We start from the raw sequence: 20431 nt of genomic DNA on the forward strand, positions 1-20431 counted from the left end.
CACCACGACCTACACCACCACCACAACCTACATCACCACCACCACGACCACGACCACAACGACTTACATCAAAGACAAAGCTCCCCCGTATAGCCTGTAACAGACTGTAGGGGCAAGTGCTGTTAGCGAGCACCTGTGAAGGCCAGAACGGCACACGAGGGGGGTGGGTGGCCAGCACCACGCACAGCCGCCTTTGTCTCCCCAGTGGCGATGTTTACACATCTCACCAGGTACTCATTTTAGGCTGAGTCAACTTAGGGGAGGCCCAGGACCGGTTCAGAAAATCGTCACTTGGTGTTGGCCGTGAGCGGGAATCGAACTCGGGTCGTCGGGTTCGTAGCATAGCGTAGCGCTAACCGCTGCACCACCGCTCCCCAGAGCCACAGCCACCACCACCACCATCCCTCCCTCCACCCATCACCTCACGCCATCCACTCTCTTCCCTCACCGCCCATCACATCTCTCTCTCCTCCACCCATCCATCACCTCACGCCATTCACTCTCTTCCCTCACCGCCCACCCATCACTTCTCTCCCTCCTCACTCTTTCACCACCCATCACTTCTCTCCCTCCTCACTCTTTCACCACTCATCACCTCACGCGAGTGAGTGGTGAGTGTGTGGTCAGTGTGTGTGGTGAGTTGTCTGTGTGTGGTGAGTGTGCATGTGTGGTCAGTGTGTGTGTGGTGAGTTGTGTGAGTCTGGTCAGTGTGTGGTGAGTGTGTGTGGTGAGTGTGGGTGGTGAGTGTGGGTGGTGAGTGTGGGTGGTGAGTGTGGGTGGTGAGTGTGTGTGGTGAGTTGTGTGTGTGTGGTGTGTGTCTGTTGGTAAATGTCTTGTGTGGTGAGTGGTGAGTGAGTGGCGAGTGAGTGGTGAGAGTGGTGAGTGGTGTGTGAGCGGTGAGTGAATGGTGAGTGATTGGTGAGTGAGTGGCGAGTGTGTGGTGAGTGAGAGGTGAGTGAGTGGCGAGTGTGTGGTGAGTGGTGAGTGGCGAGTGTGTGGCGAGTGAGTGGTGAGTGTGGTGAGTGTGTGGTGGGTGAGTGGCGAGTGAGTGGTGAGTGTGTGGTGAGTGAGAGGTGAGTGGCGAGTGTGTGGTGAGTGGCGAGTGAGTGGTGAGTGTGTGGTGTGTGAGTGGTGAGTGAATGGCGAGTGAGTGGTGAGTGAGTGGCGAGTGAGTGGTGTGTGGTGAGTGAGAGGTGAGTGGCGAGTGAGTGGTGAGTGTGTGGCGAGTGAGTGGTGAGTATGTGGCGAGTGTGTGGTGAGTGGCGAGTGTGTGGCGAGTGAGTGGCGAGTGTGTAGTGAGTAGTGAGTGAGTGGTGAGTGAGTGGCGAGTGAGTGGCGAGTGAGTGGTGAGTGAGTGGCGAGTGTGTGGCGAGTGAGTGGTGAGTGAGTGGCGAGTGAGTGGCGAGTGAGTGGTGAGTGAGTGGTGAGTGAGTGGTGAGTGGCGAGTGTGTGGTGAGTGGAGAGTGAGTGGTGAGTGAGTGGCGAGTGAGTGGTGGGTGTGTGGTGAGTGAGTGGTGAGTGGCGAGCGAGTGGTGAGTGAGTGGCGAGTGAGTGGTGAGTGGCGAGTGTGTGGCGAGTGAGTGGTGAGTGTGTGGTGAGTGGTGAGTAGTGAGTGAGTGGTGAGTGATTGGCGAGTGAGTGGTGAGTATGTGGTGAGTGAGTGGCGAGTGTGTGGCGAGTGAGTGGTGTGTGGTGAGTGTGTGGCGAGTGAGTGGCGAGTGTGTGGCGAGTGGTGAGTGAGTGGTGAGTGAGTGGCGAGTGTGTGGCGAGTGAGTGGTGAGTGAGTGGTGAGTGAGTGGCGAGTGAGTGGTGAGTGTGTGGTGAGTGAGTGGTGAGTGGCGAGTGAGTGATGAGTGGCGAGTGAGTGGTGAGTGAGTGGCGAGTGTGTGGTGAGTGAGTGGTGAGTGAGTAGTGAGTGTGTGGCGAGTGAGTGGTGAGTTAGTTGCCACCCGTCCTGGGTTTCCCCGGGATCGTCCTCTCTCTGAGGAATCTCTCCGAGTGAATCTCTCTGCCTCCTGCCGGCTCATGAGAAGTCCTGGCGCATTCACGAGAGGCCTCCACTCCTCGCTCGACATCTTCGGGAACGCTGCTGCTATTGAACCGGCTTGGAGTCGGGATTAGCGGCGTAAGGCACTACCACGAGAGTGCAAGGTAGCCCCACCCATAATCACGTGATACATCGTCATACCCTGTATCCCTACACAGTACAGACGAGGAACCCGTCTACATGAAGATGAAATGCCATGAGCCGAGAAGCATGCGGCGTGGTGCATCTATAATGCCCCGGAACATCCCGGCTGAAATCAAACACCGATAACAATAATAACAATGTTGATATTTGTTTCATTTTAAGGCCACGGTGTTAATGACGAATGTGTTGAGTTGTTGAGCGTGCACCACTGCCAACGCAGCAGGTACAGTTTGTACAACAACAGTAGTAACAACAAAAACAATGATTGTACTCCGCCACTGAACACCACGGATTCGCACGCAGCTCTCCGTGTTCCGACACAACGAGAAGAAGTTCCACTTCTTCCTCTTCTTCCTCCTCCTGGGGCGCGTCCCTGTTCGTAGCTCACAGGTGGCAACCCGAGTCGCAGGTCCCTCGGCTCCAGGCGGTTGAGTTCGACTCCAGCCCTCGGCTTTGGAGGGAGCTGCGGGCTCCACGTGGTGCCGGGAGACTGGGGGGGGAGGGGGGGAGCCGAGGAGGAGTCCACGGCCCCGAGTCCAACCGTGGCTCGGGCAGCTGCTGGGGGGCGAACTCGTGCCGCGTGGTACCCACGCACAAATCTGTCAAAACTTCACCATTCCCCCCTCCCTGTAGGCACGCCGACTTTTTAACCCCCACCCACCAATCCTATAGAACGGCCAATATTTAATCCACGCAGAAACGATCAAGGATGAGCAATATTAACGTGTTCACACAAACAGATAGTCCACCGCCGGCTGCATTACAGAATTAAGTTGCGTACCTTGGCCACTTTATTTTGCTGAGCTGCGCGATAGCTGCAGTCAGGGGGGGCACGGTGGCACACAAGTGACACCTCTCCCACAATCCCACTTCTTCCGCTAGTACTTGTCTGACAGCTGAAGAAACTGCACTGTGGCTTATTTGAAGGCCTATGCGTGAGTACATTGTCAGTAGACCCCCCACACGCAAGCGAACGCATTTGGGTTAACCCCCCCTCCCCCCTCCATGCGTACGTACTGAATGGATGGCCCCCTACCCACGCACTGAGGCTCACCTGGGCAACCCCCCCAACGCTACCGTAATTACAGGGGCGGTGCGCAGCTGGGCGCGTTACCTTGACGACCAGGTGATGCTCATTGCTGGCCGGCTTATCCACATCGCGACCCTTACATAATGATCATCTTGAACCCTTGTTATCGTGATGCTTCGTCTGACCCTACGAGCCTCGGGCGTTCACGCTTAGAATCATACAGGTAGCTAAATCCGGCTGGGTGAGCCTCAGATGTGTTAGTGATGCGCTTATCCTTCCTAAATATTCTGCACTACAAACGTTAATTGTATTATTGTTGTAACTTTCTGACCCGATCCTGCTGGGCATCTTGTGAAAAAATAGCTTAAGAGCTCATTCGATTTCTCCGGGATAAATAAAGATTCTGAATCCCAAATGTGCCTTAGTCTGGCTCTAGGAGGTATCGGCGCATAGCCGTGAACTCTAAACGTAAGCGCATTTTCTCATTTTAACCCTTAATGAATATAGATACATGTATCACAAAGTGAACCAAACATTTAGATTTAAAGCTTTCGTGACTGCAAGGATTCATCTTCTTTGGTTATTTCGGTAAAGTCACGTAGAATGAGAATAAAATAAAATAATAAAATAACACAATAAAATGCTCACGTTTCGGCCACAATTGAAGCTCTGTCGTCCCGACAGGTTTGTTCCTTTCACCTGAAGAAGGCCACTTGTGTTGTGGCCGAAACGTCGCGAGAATTTTATTGTTATTTTATTTTATTCTCATTCTACGTGACTTTACCGAAAGAACCAAAGAAGATGAACCGAACATCTGTTGAAAATCCAAACTCTTATATGTATCTACATACCTCGTTTCTTGCTGAAAAACTGTATCCATTTCCGTTGTAGAATATGGATTGTGAATATCGTGATGCATAGCCACATTGCGAATCCACTGCTGGAAGGGGGCTCTCCCCCCCGCCCCCCCCCCCCCAACGCCGTGTCTGTTACAGGGGTTGTTTGACCATATACTTCACCGCGCTGGTCTCAGTGGAGGTTGGTTTGCTCAGTGTCAGTTCAGATTATTAATCACTCGCTACGGTTGTTCGACCGTGGACGGGAATCGATCTCGGGTTGTTCGGATCACATCGCAGTACGGGTACTGTACGCTAACCACTGCGCCACCACTCCACCGTCTCATCACTCAGTGTCGATATACTCGCCGTGTTTGTGGCTCGGACAGCGAAGCAAGCTCTCAGGCTTCCAGTCACAATAAACCCACGGGGTCCCAGATTCCTGACAAATTTACCAGATATGAGCTCGAATTCCGATTCTAACACGTGGCGTATAAACATGCCCAATGAATTTACGAATAAAATTAACGTCGGGCACTAAATCTGTCTCGTGTCTCATCTGTATCTGTCACTTTTTTTGTCCACGTTACTCTCACCTAACTCTTGTCGACATCTCTTCTGCACTCTCGCTCGGAGTATTAAAAACGGAACGAGAACACGTGCTACCCCCTCTGCTGTGCGTGGACCGCAGGGTCACGTGAAGACATCTCGGATGGAGCTCCGCCATATCCCTCTTCCGCGGGCCGTTCTTTCACGCGAAGCGTTGCACCGGTGCTCTGCGAGATATCCGAATAGATTCATCACCTCACGAAGAGATGACTTAGAGGTGCGTGCGAGACGAACCACAAAGTTACAAAGGCAGCAGCCAGGCGGTGAGTCAGCACCAACAACATATTTCCCAAGGTCTGCGATCCTCTACATATTAAGGATGTTTTCAGCCAAGTAACAAGTATCTATACATGCGGGAGGAAACAGGAGCACCCGGAAAACAATCCTATAACGCGTGCGAGTTTGTCAACGCACCGTCTCATTAGGATAAAACGGATGGAGATTAATCCGCCGTCTCGTTGGCGAGCCAGTGTAACGTTACTTCCTTGCCACCCATGACGAGTTGGAACAGATAGAGAAGTTGGAACAGATGGAAATTAGTCCGCCCGTTGCAGGACCGCATTTTCGTGGCGAGCCAGGGTCACGGCTCCTCCCTCGACGGCCACGGCACACATGTTACGAGCTCAGCCCGGGGTCACATTTGGGAATGTGTTTATTTGTTTATAGGTGGACGATCGGTCGACATTGCTTGCCGCGCGGCCACTGGACGAGATTAAGGACCTTAAGGACCTGCAAGCTTCCGGAAACCAAAATATTTTTTTAACCGACACAGGAAACCCCCCGCCCCCCCCCCCAACTCAATTTCAAACTAAACCCCCCCCCCAAACCCCGCACCTCCCTTCAACAACCAGCAACAAACCCCGAAGTAAAAGCGCGCATTTGTACGTTCATATACCCCCATACAAAATAGCTACAGTGCTACAACCACGGACCGATGGGACGGGACAAGAATAAAATCTTAGCAGTTATGATAGCGTCTTAAAATACAAAGGCACAAACGCCCCAACTGCAGGTTGCGATGCACAGGGATGATGCATTAAACATTTGCCGTCTTTGCCATGCAGCTGCAGCGTTGGCAATCAACGACATCAACAACAGAACTCAACGCGAGTTCGTCAACACCGCCATCACCACCACCACCACAACCGCGTAGAAATGAATTGATGTGTCAGGCAATGTCCCTTTTTTCATGGCAGATGAAGAAGAGCCTTTTGCCCGAAATTTCACCATTTTCTTCTGGCAGTGTTATTGAGCATCGTGTTGAGTTTTTGTAGAGATAAACGAACTCTTTGTGGATGCGGCTTAGCAGGCATGGGTGCCAACTTCGGGCAAACTCGAACCCGTGTTACCTCCAAGGTCACGTTCAGGAAATGACACGAGCGGAACGCGTGCGCGCGGCACAAGATGGGCCCTTGATCGCCACCGCTGCGGATATTCTCACGGCTGCGCTGTATGGAGATCCCCCACGCCTTTCCGGGACGTACCGCGCGTTGTCAAGGCCCCCATGTCCGACGTTTCGCCTCCACCTGCTGGGAGCTTCTTGAGAGCACCCGATTTTTTTTCCAGTCGCCGAACAAGTGCCCAGCAGCAATCATTCTCATGTTGGGCCACAATCACTTTAATCATCCCCTTCACGTCCAGGCCTCTCTGTCAAGGACGCGCATTAAAATGGTAACACCCAGCTCGCCTTTACTGACGACAATGGCTATAAGATCCACGCTAGATAATGTATATGTGACAACTTGCTATATGCAGCTTACGGTACAATATAATAAACTATAATTTTTTGAGACACATGGCCATAATTCTGAGGTCTCACTTGCCAGACACGTAATATTATATCTATAACGCACCAACATGCCCAGATGCCCCTTTGCTGCTACATGTGCCTGATGTCTGCAGCATGGCCATCAGAAAGCTACACAGTATGAAGCATTCTTGACGGAGTGACATTCCATATGAAGAGGTACTGTTGGATAGAAATTTACTCCAGATTATGCGGAATTCCAGATAATAGCTGGGGATATTACATTGATCCCCAGGATATAAGCGGAGTTCCGGATAACGTGAAGTTTCAGATAAAAGGGAGTTCCCAATTAAAATTCACATCCGGATGAGAAAGCCATCCCTCGTGTGCACTACTGCACTACACACAAAGTTCTTAACACATTCAGACGTCATTTATCGCTAACAGACATACTACTAACAATAATATTAATGAGAGGGCCAATCACAGTGTAAAATAAACCCACAGACATTTGAGGAACACACATTTCAACACAACCCCAAAATTTAACATTCTCCGACAAACAGCACCCCCCCCCCCACGATTTTCCAAGGCTTCAAACTATTATTGTATACACAGGTGAGTGCCGAGAGGTGAGGCGAGGAGATTCACAGGTGTCAGGTCGATCACTGGTGATCCATTGAGGTTTTTTTGGGTTAGATCGCGTAAATGTGTCATTAAAACCCGCCACCACTCGACACAGCCAAATAGTCAGGGTTGTCACGTAAACAGAACGTGGCCAATTCGTCACTAGTACAGTACAGCAACACCGGTGTGCTGGAGAGCCAAGCCACTGGTGAGTTGGCGAGGATGAGGTGAGCGGTGTCAGGCGAGTGTTGTGCGAGTGTCACTTCACCCCTTCCACGGGAAAGGGCTGCCCACGAGCATCATTATCTGTGACTGGCACACGATGACCACGCAGCCAGTCGTAGAGGTCCCACACGCACCACTGTGACAGTTCGGCCAATTGACAGAGCGGGTGAACGGTCACGTGACCACGGCGTAATTTCTCACTATTTTCCGTGCCGTTGGTAAAGTGGAGTAGACGGCAACGCAGCCAGTGGCCATGGGCCCATAGCGAGAGGTACACTGGAATATTTTCCAGGCAGCTGGTGGACTGCAGTAAGAGGGCACGTGCCCAGTAGACATGGCTCAGAGTGAAAGGTATACTGGATGCGGTGTGCCGGGTGCAGAGATATTGTTCCAGGTTGCACAGAGCTTGCTGAAATGATTCAACCGTGGGTATAAGCTTTGGGAAAAAGGCCGATGTAGCCCACATGAACAATCATCTCTCATTTCGTACACACACACACACTTAGCGGGGAGTTTTGCCGGGCTGACAATTTCATAAATGAGACAACATTAAATTCAGTGGTGTCCCTCAAGCTGCGGAGCTCTGGGTGATATCGCAAGGTCGAGACGTCATCGTGCCTAGCGCTATTCATCCCACGACTACCTCCTCGCTGCCAGCACTTTCTACCCCCCCCACACACAACGAGATCCCGCAGCTGCTGCACTGATCTGCCCTGACAAGTCTCCACCACCAAAAATCTGATTTTAAGACTCGTACAGAAACCCACAGACTCACACAGAGAGCCATAGTCTCAAACATCTACCCTTGCAGTCTCCCACCATATGCGCTTGGGTCTTCTCATCCCCCTGGTCTCAGGCCTCGTGGAGACCGCTCCAATGCTGCTATCGGCAATCGGCCCTCCTCCCCCATTCCACAGACACGCCCCACAGCAGAGCGGTAACGGCCTGCGGCAATCTAACAGGGTGGAGGCGAGACGACATTCTTGTCGGAACGAAGCAGAATTCTTGAACGAGAGCGAAATTCCGAATTGAGAGGCAGAGGACAATGGTGCAAACCCCACTCGCCGGGGACTCAAAACTGCAGGTGGATATTTTAAGTGACTTGCTTAACCGTTTTCTCTACTTTGGACTCCTGTGTGTTTTTTTATTGTTTTCTGTTGTAACTTACTGGACATCTGTGAAAAGGAGCTCCACATAGCTCATTGGATTCCTTCAGGTTAAATACAGATTCTGATTCTGAAAAAGCCTGATACGTGAATACCTCTAGAAAATGACGTCGATAATGCGCGTCGTTAGGTTTGCCGGACAAAAATAATTCGCAAGCTGCCTTTAAACACAGGGGTGGGGGGGGGGGGACATGACGATTAATAACACGTGACCGTATGCAACAGGGCCGGATTCGTGAACATCAATGTAAAATTACAGTTGCACAATCGTGTAACCAATACTGCCACGGGGTGTGGCCGGTTAACTGGTCAGGACGGATGTGCGACCTCCTGGCATGCGACATTGTACGCTCTCGTTGATGAACATTCAATTGCGGATGAATTTGAATGTGATGTCACGGCATGGCCGTTCACGAGCGATGCCGCCGAATCGATTAAAATCTACGCCAACATTCATGACAAGCGCGCTGAAACCGTGCGCGAAGCAATCACACCGCCCCCGTTTGTGGGAGTCGTGCGCAGTTCGTTCAACGTGATCCCTGCTTCCACCCGAGGCCGCGTGACACTACGACGTTTTAAAAACGAAATAATTTGAACATCCAACTGCAACCCCTACAACGCGACTATTCATCCAATCACACGAAGGAGTGCATCGTCAACATTCTATTGAAACAACATCGTGATTGGATACCGATACATCCTAGAGGGAGTGTATGAGGTCATTTGTGATTGGCTAACACTGCCTGCAAAGACAGTAGCGCTCTCTACAGCATGGAATAGGAAACCACAAGGCCGCGTTGCTGGGACACGCGCAACCCACGTGTGATCTATTGGCTACCGATTCCCGTACGATAAAATAATTCTCATTAGTGGGACGTTGACACTTCACACATCTCTTGGGCCTGTAAATCCACCCAAGGTGCGGGCGCGACCACACCGCAAACTCTTTCTTTGACCGAGACCGTCTTGCCGTTGTCGTGTTCCTTTGTTGCGTTTTGCCGTCGGGTCGCCGCGTGCCCCTTCCGGCAGCGCCCCTCGGCAGCGACCACGTGCGCCCCGGCGGGACCGCGCGTCGCTCATTGCACGACGGCGCACCGGAGTGCGAGCAGCGAGTCGATGACGGCCGGGTCGGCCAGCGTCGACGTGTCGTCGAACTTGGTGTCGTTGCGGGCGATCTTGCGCAGGATCCGCCGCATGATTTTACCTGGACGTGGTGGGGTTGGTGGGGTTGGTGGGGTGGGGGGTGGTGAGCGGAGGCGCACGGACACACGGACGTGCAGACAAGCGGACGTACGGACACGTGGGACGCGCGGACGCGTGGGACGTGCAGACGCGCGGATATACAGACACGTGACAGATGTACGGATACGCGGACACACACACAGACACATGGACATACGGTTACAAGGGCACATGAGCACAGTGATATAAACCACACATTACATGCACACAGTGTCAAGGACACATTGACATACAGACACAAAAACAGATGGGTGCATGGAACAAAAAAAAAGCACATGGACATAAACACATGAAAACATACGATATATGAATATCCAGATATAAAGACACGTTGAAACATGGACCGACACACGGATGCATTCATACACAGACACGTGAATACATAGACACACGGTATAACAAAGACAACAATATATAGAAAAATGTGGCAGTGGTGGTTGTGTTGGTTGTGGTAATAAAACTACTAACTATTAAAAAAAAAATTAGCAGGTAAGGCCTCCACTGAGCTACATAGCTATTTTTCAGAAGCGACCTGGCCACAAATGATAGCTCAACAAAGTTGGATGCGATGTGGAAATTTATAGCAGCCAAATACTCTAAATGCATGTTTCTAAATGTGAAGGGAAAAACTGAAGGACCAAGAAAAAAATCCACACGAGCATGGGGAGAGAGACACGCAAACGGCAACTATGCAGGCGTCATGGTCGTGATCGAACCCACGACCTCCTCTATTCCAGGCGAGGTAGTTAACATCTCAGCACCGTGGTGCCCCTATGATAGTGGTGATAGTGGTTTCCATTTCAAGTAGATTCAAATAGACCAGCACAATCTCATTTTTGCAAGAGTGACCTGGGTTGTTAGGGTTGCCAAGTAGGGGTGCCGATGACTGCTATGATTTCAACGTATAATCTCAATGAATAATTTGCGTTTTATTTTCTAACGTGCAATAATTTGGGTACAGGTACTGCCCACAGAGGTGGTGCTGCTGTTTCGGTTTGTGGCGTATTTGTGTGCGGTTTGAGTGGGTGAAGTTGTCACCTGATCGGGTCTTTGGGAGTCCAGGTGCATTCTGGATGTAGTCCGGGGTAGCGATGGGCCCAATTTTTTCTCGGACTGCGCCCAACCACACAAAGGCAAAGATCCCCCTCCCCCCGTATAGCCACAAAGACTGTTGGGGCAAGTGATGCTAACGATCGCCAGTTAATACGGGCACGACGCACAAGAGGGTGGGAGGGGTGTGGCCAGCGCCATGCCCAGTAATGTTTACAACTCGCGCCAGATACTCATTTAAGGCTGAGTCAACCGAGGGCAGTCAACATACGAGAGGATTCGTTTTGATACCACTGACACCCCTACTCACACTCACAGCTCTGCAGAGGGAGATTACAAACATTCACTGCTCTAGTGCACCTCCTGGTCACCTCGCTGACCCCCCCTCCCTCTTCCCACCCCGTGGCCCCACACTGACCATGCCCCCCCGCCCCCCCCGCCTCAACACTTCCTGTGCACTGCCCCTCACCCCCGTGTCTCACGAAGCTGCTTGAGCTCTTAGACCAGGATGCGACTGAACTACTGTCCCCCACAACACTGTCCCTCGTGCCCCCCACTCTCCCCCATTCTCCCCGTGCTCCCCACTCTCTCCGTGCCCCTCACTCTCTCCCTGCCCCCCACTATCTCCGTGCCCCCCACTCTCTCCTTGCCCCCCACTCTCTCCGTGCCCCCCCCCACTCTCTCCATGCCCCCCCCACTCTCTCCGTGCCCCCCACTTTCCAACGTGCCCCCCCCCCCACTCTCCCCGTGTCTCACCCTGCTGCTTGAGCTCCTTGACGAGGTCCCCGCTGAACTGCTGCCCCTCCCTGAGCGACACGAAGCAGTAGAGGCTCTCGCCCTTGACGGGGTGTGGCGCGCTCACCACGGCCGCTTCGGCCACGCTGGCGTGGGACACCAGCGCCGACTCCACCTCCGCCGTGCTCAGCAGGTGGCCTACACGCACACACACACACACGAATAGTTACACATACACACAGGTGGCTTGCACACACACACACACACATATAGTTACACACCCGTATAGCTACACACACACAGGGGCCTTGTTCATGTGCACACACATCACGCACAAATACAATACAGAATTACGGTTGGACGGGCAGCCTGCATATGCATATTTAGCGCACACGTATATAGTCTCTCACACACACACACAGGTAGCCTGCACACGCACATGCAAATACACGCGTCCGCACGCACACAGTCACACCCATCCATACGCTCGTGGATCCAGGCTCCGGTGGATGTGACACGGCCGTTGTGAGCCTCCGTGGTGTCGTGAGGCCGCTCACCGGACACGTTGAGCATGTCATCGATGCGGCCTGTGATCCAGTAGTAGCCATCCTTGTCGCGCCTGCAGCCTGCGCAAAGACAAAGATCCCCTCTATAGCCTTGGCAGACTGTTGGGGCAAGTGCTGTTGGTGAGCACTTTTTTGTTTGTTTGTTTCACACCAGATAAGGCCCAGCGAGCTACATGTAGCTCGTTTTCATAAGCAACCAGGCTAGAAATGATAACAACGAAGTGGCTTATCATGTAGAAATGTATTGCAGTCGAATACTCTCAGAATTGTCTAAATGTGGAGGGAAAAACCCGGAGGACCCTGAGAAAAATCCACGTGACCACGGGAATAACATCCAAACTCCAAATATACAGCCGCAGGCATCAGGATCGAGATCAAACCCACGACCTCCTGTATGCCAGGCGAGGCAGTTAACATCTCCCAGCCACCGTGGCCCATCAATGCCAGCACAGTACACGAGGGGGTGGGTAGCCAGAACCACGCCCGACCACCTTTGTCTCCCCGGTGGCGATGTTTACTACACACCACAGCAGGTACTCATTTGAGGCTGAGTCGACCTAGGGGAGGCCCAGCACGGGTTCAAATAATCGTCACTGGTGGTGGCAGTGAGCAGGAATGGAACTCGGGTCACCGGGTTCATAGTGCAGCGTGGATTTGTAACGCAGTGCGCCAACCACTCCCCACAGAACACGCATCAAAGATTCCTCCGTGTAGCCCATAACACAGACTGCTTATGCGGGTGCTGTTCGCGAGCGCCTATGAAGGCCGGCATGGCACACAAGAGGGTGGCTGGCCAGCAGCACGCCCGAACAATAGCTCACCCAGACTGGAAGGAATCCCGTAAGCTATCAATGATGAGCTATATAAACCCTATGACCTTTGACATAGGTAAAAAAATCCATAGTCTAATAGAAAATAAACGATACTATTATACCAACTATAGTCAATGATAATTAATTGCCTTATTCACTTGGTCTTACCAAATCATGTTAAATCAAATCACCCGAGTTGACCTCGGATTTGCTAAGATATTCACCACTGATGTGAGCACGGTGAATCGAACTCAGGTTGCATGGTTCACAGGGAGCCGAAACAATACCATGTGACCAACAATTCTCTGCAGCTGGGGAGTGTGGGGAAAGCGAGGTGAGGAGTGGTGAGGAGTGGCAAGGGAAGGTACGATGAGGAGTGGTGAGGAGTGGTGAGGAGTGATGAGGTGCAATTAGGTGCGGTGGAAAGTGGTGAGGTACGGTAAGGTACGGGTGAGGAGTGGCAAGGGAAGGTACGGTGATGAGTGGTGTGTTGAGGAGTGGGGAGGTGCAGTGAGGGGTGGTGAGATGCGGTGTGTTGAGGAAAGGTGAGCAGCGGTGCGGTGAGGAGCGGGAGGTGAGGGCGGCACCGTCGCCCGTGACGTAGAACCCCGGGAACTTCTGGAAGTAGGTGGCCTCGAAGCGCTGGTGGTCTCCGTACACGGAGCGCATCATGCCCGGCCACGGCTGCTTGAACACCTGCGATGCACAGCAACACTCTACATCACACGCTCGTGTGCCGCTGTATCAGGGTGCTGTGTGCTGCTGTCTCAAGGTGCGGTGTGCTGCTGTGTCAGGGTGCAGTGTGCTGCTGCGTGGCTGTGTCAGGGTGCGGTGTGCCGCTGTGTCAGGGTGCGGTGTGCTGCAGCGTCAGGGTGTGGTGTGCTGCTGTGTCAGGGTGTGGTGTGCTGCTGTGTCAGGGTGCGGTGTGCTGCTGTGTCAGGGTGCGGTGTGCTGCTGTGTCAGGGTATGTGTGCTGCTGTGTCAGGGTACGGTGTGCTGCTGTGTCAGGGTGCGGTGTGCTGCTGTGTCAGGGTGCGGTGTGCTGCTGTGTCAGGGTGCAGTGTGCTGCTGTGTCAGGGTGCGGTGTGCTGCTGCGTGGCTGTGTCAGGGTGCGGTGTGCTGCTGCGTGGCTGTGTCAGGGTACGGGGTGTCTGCTGCGTGGCTGCATCAGGGTGCGGTGTGCTGCTGCGTGGATATGCCAAATTGCGTCAAACTGTCTCGCGCGCGCTGGTACCAGGTATCCCTCGGCCTCCCCGTGTAACTCCTCTCCGTGCTCGTTCAAGATAGCCGGTACAACCCCAAAAAACGGCAGGGTCTGCACCACGCATCAACACGGAAACCCACACACACATCAACAAGCACACGCAGACAACAACAAGGGCCACCATTCGCCCCTAAGTGGGGTTGATGTCACCACGCCTACTACGCCAGGCTAGGTGCACTTTGAGGCTATCTGGATTAGAGCATGCTCGCTGGTTTTCAGGACAGACCGAGAGGTGTTCAAGGAAACAGACTGCGGAGATAAGCGTGTGTGTGTGTGTGTGAATCAACACTGCGCTATGAACCTGGCGAACCAAGTTTGATTCCCGCTCACGGCCAACACCAGTGACGATTATTTGAGCCGGTGCTGGGCCTCCCCCTAGTTCGACTCAGCATCAAATGAGTAGCTGGTGCGGTGTGCAGTAAACATCACCACTGGGGAGACAAAGGCGGTCGGGCGTGGTGCTGGCCACCCGTCCCCTCGTGTACCGTTCCGGCATTCACAGGTGCTCGCTAACAGCACTTGCCCCAACAGTCTGTTAAGGCTATACGGGGCGTCTTTGTCTTTGTGTGTGCTCTGTGTCACTCACGGCTGAGCCAGGCTTGAGGGGAGTGGCTCCTGGCAGAGGAGTGAGGACGTGGCCACCCTGCGCACAGAATCACCCCGATAAGCGTCGCACGGCTCTCCTTGCGGTGGTCACGGTGGACATGGTGGGTGTAGTGGGTGTGGTGGACACGGTGGGTGTAGTGGGTGTGGTGGACACGGTGGGTGTAGTGGGTGTAGTGGACACGGTGGGTGTGGTGGACACGCTGGGTGTGGTGGACACGGTGGGTGTGGTGGACACGGTGGGTGTGGTGGACACGGTGGGTGTGGTGGGTGTGGTGGACACGGTGGGTGTGGTGGACACGGTGGGTGTGGTGGACACGGTGGGTGTGGTGAAAACGGTGGGCGTGGTGGGCACGGTGGGTGTGGTGGAAACGGTGGGTATCGTGGGTGTGGTGGACACGGTGGGTGTGGTGGACACGGTGGGTGTGGTGGACACGGTGGGTGTGGTGGACACGGTGGGTGTGGTGGACACGGTGGGTGTGGCGGACGTGGGAGACACATTGCGTGAGGTGATCATCGTGGTCACAATGGACGAGGTGGACACCCACCGTCTCCGTCTGCCAGAACGTGTCCACGATGGGGCAGTGTCCCCCGCCCACGACGCGGTGGTACCAGCGCCAGGCCTCTGGGTTGATGGGCTCGCCGACGGTGCCCAGCACCTTCAGCGACGACACGTTGTGTCTGCGCATCATCAACAGCAGCAGCAGCAACAACAACAACGGCCACCATTCGGCATGGATACCTCTTTCCCACTGCACAACTGCACTGTACCAGGGCCGTTCTGAGCCAGTCCAATGCAGCTCAGGAGGCACCAGTTTGTTTTTTCATTGCAGCAGCCAAGCCATGCAGCCGATGTCACACGCAGTGAACGAGTGGAGACGCACGGAGGTGGCGACGCGGTTGGTGACGACGTGTAGTCACCCCACGCGGCGAATGCATGGAGACGCCATGTAGGCGACACGGTAGCGACGGTGTGTCCTCACCGCGTACCAACTGTCGTCACGGGCAGTGAACGCGTTATTTTCCCTGGCCCTAGCCTTGCTTGGCCACGAGCCAAATCCAGACATTCGTATGCGTCTACACGTGGTATTCTACGGTTTACACACAAGCACCGCGGTAATAACCAGGGCAGCCTGTCGGACTCGAACCACGAACCTCTGCAACAAGCGGCGACCGCGCCGCTGCTGGTGGGCTCTCGTCGCCACGTCGCGACGAGTCCGGGGACTCACTTGAAGACGTCCTCGTCTTTATATTTCATGAGCAGGCGGATGGCCGTCGGGGCGGTGTAGAACTTGGTCACGCCATACTTCTCCACCACCTGCCAGCAGCGGCTTTGGTCCGGGTAGGTGGGTATGCCCTCGAACTGCACGTACACATGCAAAGGCAAAAATCCCCCGTGTAGCCTACACGGGATGTTGGGGCAAGTGCTGTTCGGTAGGGGAGGCCGCAGGACTGGTTGCAGCATCACTCGCCGCTCGTTTCTGCCGCGAGCGGGAATTGAACTCGGGTCACCAGGTTCGCAGCACAGTGCAATAACAAGAACAAATATTGTACCACTCGCTGCAACAACGACAAAAGCCGACGCCATTCGCCAACTTAGTGACAGTAACATCACCAAAGAGCTGGTTGCCGGACTTGGTTGGCACTTCGAAGGCTCGCTGGCACGAGGTCACAGGATCGCTCCCGATATAACAATAACAAAGATCCCCGACGTGGCCTACACAGGCTGTTGGGGCAAGGTGCCGTCGGCTAGCACCGATGAAAGCCGATTATTCGGCGATGTTGCATTGGCAGAGTTGCGCAAGCACAAATAACGCACGAAAAAACACTGAACACATTCATCAACAAAACTGCCCTGAAGATAAGAGCATGCGTCACCGGTGGTGCTTCTGTGGGAGTGAAAGAAATCGATTGGGAATGGGAAACGGGAGGCATGCGTCCTGCGAATAGCTGACGAGGGACAGAACCAACTTCCGGAGTGGAGACAGCGAGAAGGCAACAGAAGCAGGGGAGAGAGAACAGCGGAAGGGACGGCAGCAGCAGCGAGAAGACATCACGGAGTTCGGAGGTCACGAACGGACTGGAGTAGCCGGGGGAAGGAAGAAACAGAGGAGAATGATTGATTGGGGGGGGGGGGGGGGGTGGAAGTTACAGGCTGACAACAACCACGACGGCAAAGAGGAAACGTTATAGGCAATGTTTTGTTATTGTAAAGAGGAAACGTTACAGGCAATGTTTTGTTATTGTAAAGAGGAAACGTTATAGGCAATGTTTTGTTATTGTAAAGAGGAAACGTTGTAGGCAATGTTTTGTTATTGTAAAGAGGAAACGTTATAGGCAATGTTTTGTTATTGTAAAGGGGAAACGTTACAGGCAATGTTTTGTTATTGTAAAGAGGAAACGTTACAGGCAATGTTTTGTTATTGTAAAGAGGAAACGTTACAGGCAATGTTTTGTTATTGTAAAGAGGAAACGTTACAGGCAATGTTTTGTTATTGTAAAGAGGAAACGTTATAGGCAATGTTTTGTTGTTGTAAAGAGGAAACGTTGTAGGCAATGTTTTGTTATTGTAAAGAGGAAACGTTACAGGCAATGTTTTGTTATTGTAAAGGGGAAACGTTACAGGCAATGTTTTGTTATTGTAAAGAGGAAACGTTACAGGCAATGTTTTGTTATTGTAAAGGGGAAATGTTACAGGCAATGTTTTGTTATTGTAAAGGGGAAACAGTACAGGCAATGTTTTGTTCTTGTAAAGAGGAAACCTTACAGGCAATGTTTTGTTATTGTAAAGAGGAAACGTCACAGGCAATGTTTTGTTATTGTAAAGAGGAAACGTTAGAGGCAATGTTTGTTATTGTAAAGAGGAAACGTTACAGGCAATGTTTTGTTATTGTAAAGAGGAAACGTTACAGGCAATGTTTTGTTATTGTAAAGGGGAAACGTTACAGGCAATGTTTTGTTATTGTAAAGAGGAAACGTTACAGGCAATGTTTTGTTATTGTAAAGAGGAAACGTTACAGGCAATGTTTTGTTATTGTAAGGGCTTGGATGAGGAGAGACGAAGAGAGTGCGAGGGAGGAAGCAAAAAGAGGTGACCTGTAGTTTTGTAGATGAGTGAGTTAGTGAGAGGGTGAGTGTGTGTGTTGTTGTGACCTGCAGTGTGGTAAGTGGGTGGGTGGGTGTGTGAGTGAGTGGATGGGTAGGCGAGTGTGCGTGTGTGACAATAGCTGAGTGGGTAGGTGTGTGTGAACGAGTGTATTGCTGCGCGGTGTGCTGCTGCGTGGCTGTCAGGTGCTCGCTTACAGCACTCATCCCAACAGTCTGTTCAGGCGAAACGGGGGATCTTTGTTGTGACCTGCAGTGTGGTGATGGCTAAACACGGCGTGATAGATGAGACGGAAACAGTCAGTGAGTGTGGTGGAGACCGATTCCGCAACATGGATAGAGGAATCGACGAGCGAAGTTCATGGGACCAGCAGCCGTCATAGTAGCGATGACAGAAGAGCAATACGGAGGCGACCGACCGCCGGCCGACTGGCGAGGGAGCGAATGAGCGAGCGAGGACTGGATCATCAATGGCCCCGACTGCCTGGTGTTGAGCACTGTGGCGGTGTTGAGGCTACCAGGATGCTGGTGGCTCCGTTGGCGAGCGGGCCGTAGGTGATGTAGGAGTGGCCGGTGATCCAGCCGATGTCGGCCGTACACCAGTACACGTCGTCGGGGCGGAGGTCGAACACCAGCTTGTGCGTGTGTGCAGCGTACACCACGTATCCTCCCACCGTGTGCAGCACGCCCTACACACGTGCACGCGCGCGCGCACACACGCACACACGCGCACACACAACGGACAAAGATCCCCGGTATAGCCTTGCATAGACTGTTGGGGCAAGTGCTGTTTGCGAGTAGCACCTCTTAAGGCCGGCACGGCACACGAGGGGGTGGGTGGCCAACACCACGCCCGGCCGGTGCCGATGTGTATACACACACCGCGCCATTTAAGGCTGAGTCGACCTTGGGGAGGTCCAGAACCAGTATTCGCCACTGATATTGCCCGTTAGCGGGAACTGAACTCGGGTCACCGGGTTCGGAGCGAGGTGCACTAACAACTGGCCTTTAATGGGCTATTGGGAGCAAGTGCTGTTGGCGAGTAGCACCTGTTAAGGCCGGCACGGCACACGACGGGGTGGGTGGCAAACACCTTGCCGAGCCAACCACCTCGCCTTGGTCTCGGTGCTGATGTCTTTGTCTCCCTGGTGCTGATGTATACACATTTCAGCAGGTACCTATTTAAGGCTGAGTTGACCTACGGGAGGCCAGGGATCAATACCAATATACATCACTGATGTTGGCGGCGAACAGGAATCCAATTTCGGTCACCGGGTTCATAGAGCAGTGCACTAAACAGAGCACGACCGCTCCCACACATAAACACACGTACACATGTACACATGTGTATAGACTTGTGTGCATGTGTACACGTACACATGTACACATGTATAGACTTGTGTGCATGTACACATGTGCCGTGGCGGTATGTGTTCCATGGTGGTGAGTGTGTAACAGTGTCCCATGGCGGGTGAGTGTGTGTGTGCCGTGCCAGTGTGTGAGTGTGTGCCGTGCCAGCGTGTATGTGTGTGACATGGTGTGTGCGTGTGTGCCATAGCGGGTGAGTGTGTGTGCTGTGGTGATGTGTGTGTGCGTGCCGTGGCGTTGTGTGTGTGTGCGCAGTGGCGGCTGAGTGCATATGTTGTGACGTGTGTGCGTGTGTGCCGTGGCATGTGTGCAGTGGCATGTGTGTGTGCCATGGCGTGTATCCCGTGGTAAGTGTGTGTGTATATGTGCCGTGGTGGTGTGTGTGTGTGTGTGCCGTGGCAGCTTGCCTTGGGTTTGCCGGTGGAGCCGCTCGTATAGAGGATGAAGAGGGGGTCCTCGGCGTCGCACCACACTGGGGGGCAGTCGGTGGATGCCACCGCCATCTCTGTGTGCCACCACACGTCGCGGCCCGCCTGCCACGGGGTCTGCGGGGGCGCAGGGAGCACACAGACACACACACAGTCATAGAGATACACACAGGGTCGTGGAGATACACACAAGGTCAAAGACACACACAGGGTCACAGACACACACCCACAGTCATAGAAATACACACAGGGTCGTGGAGATACACACAGGGTCGTGGAGATACACACAAGGTCAAAGACACACACAGGGTCACAGACACACACACAGTCATAGAGATACACACAGGGTCGTGGAGATACACACAAGGTCAAAGACACACACAGGGTCACAGACACACACACAGTCATAGAGATACACACAGGGTCGTGGAGATACACACAAGGTCAAAGACACACACAGGGTCACAGACACACACCCACAGTCATAGAGATACACACAGGGTCGTGGAGATACACACAAGGTCAAAGACACACACAGGGTCACAGACACACACACAGTCAGAGAGATACACACAGGGTCGTGGAGATACACACAAGGTCAAAGACACACACAGGGTCACAGACACACACCCACAGTCATAGAGATACACACAGGGTCGTGGAGATACACACAGGGTCGTGGAGATACACACAAGGTCAAAGACACACACAGGGTCACAGACACACACACAGTCATAGAGATACACACAGGGTCGTGGAGATACACACAAGGTCAAAGACACACACAGGGTCACAGACACACACACAGTCATAGAGATACACACAGG

The 20431-nt window shown here is 53.1% G+C and overlaps 1 protein-coding gene across 3 annotated transcripts in view; it reads right to left on the reverse strand.

Annotated features, from left to right (window-relative positions):
- Positions 1-5300: 5300 nt before the first annotated feature.
- The window catches only part of LOC116951658 (acetyl-coenzyme A synthetase, cytoplasmic-like), a 57631-nt gene continuing 42500 nt past the window's right edge, over positions 5301-20431 (reverse strand). For all 3 annotated transcript variants that reach the window (XM_076073807.1, XM_076073806.1, XM_076073805.1), the window contains 11 exons: positions 19584-19721; positions 18327-18497; positions 15933-16066; positions 15252-15384; positions 14687-14743; positions 14071-14151; positions 13424-13532; positions 12016-12084; positions 11480-11656; positions 10712-10786; positions 5301-9635 (listed from right to left, as the gene is read on the reverse strand). In XM_076073807.1, coding sequence (XP_075929922.1) covers positions 9508-9635; positions 10712-10786; positions 11480-11656; positions 12016-12084; positions 13424-13532; positions 14071-14151; positions 14687-14743; positions 15252-15384; positions 15933-16066; positions 18327-18497; positions 19584-19721 — 1272 coding nt within the window. In that variant the 3' untranslated portion in view covers positions 5301-9507. The remainder of the gene's footprint in view (positions 9636-10711; positions 10787-11479; positions 11657-12015; positions 12085-13423; positions 13533-14070; positions 14152-14686; positions 14744-15251; positions 15385-15932; positions 16067-18326; positions 18498-19583; positions 19722-20431) is intronic.

This window comes from Petromyzon marinus, chromosome 43, assembly GCF_048934315.1.
Source record: "Petromyzon marinus isolate PM22_M1 ecotype Great Lakes invasive population chromosome 43, UKy_Petmar_22M1.pri1.0, whole genome shotgun sequence".
In the NCBI taxonomy this organism is placed as follows: Eukaryota; Metazoa; Chordata; class Hyperoartia; order Petromyzontiformes; family Petromyzontidae; genus Petromyzon; species Petromyzon marinus.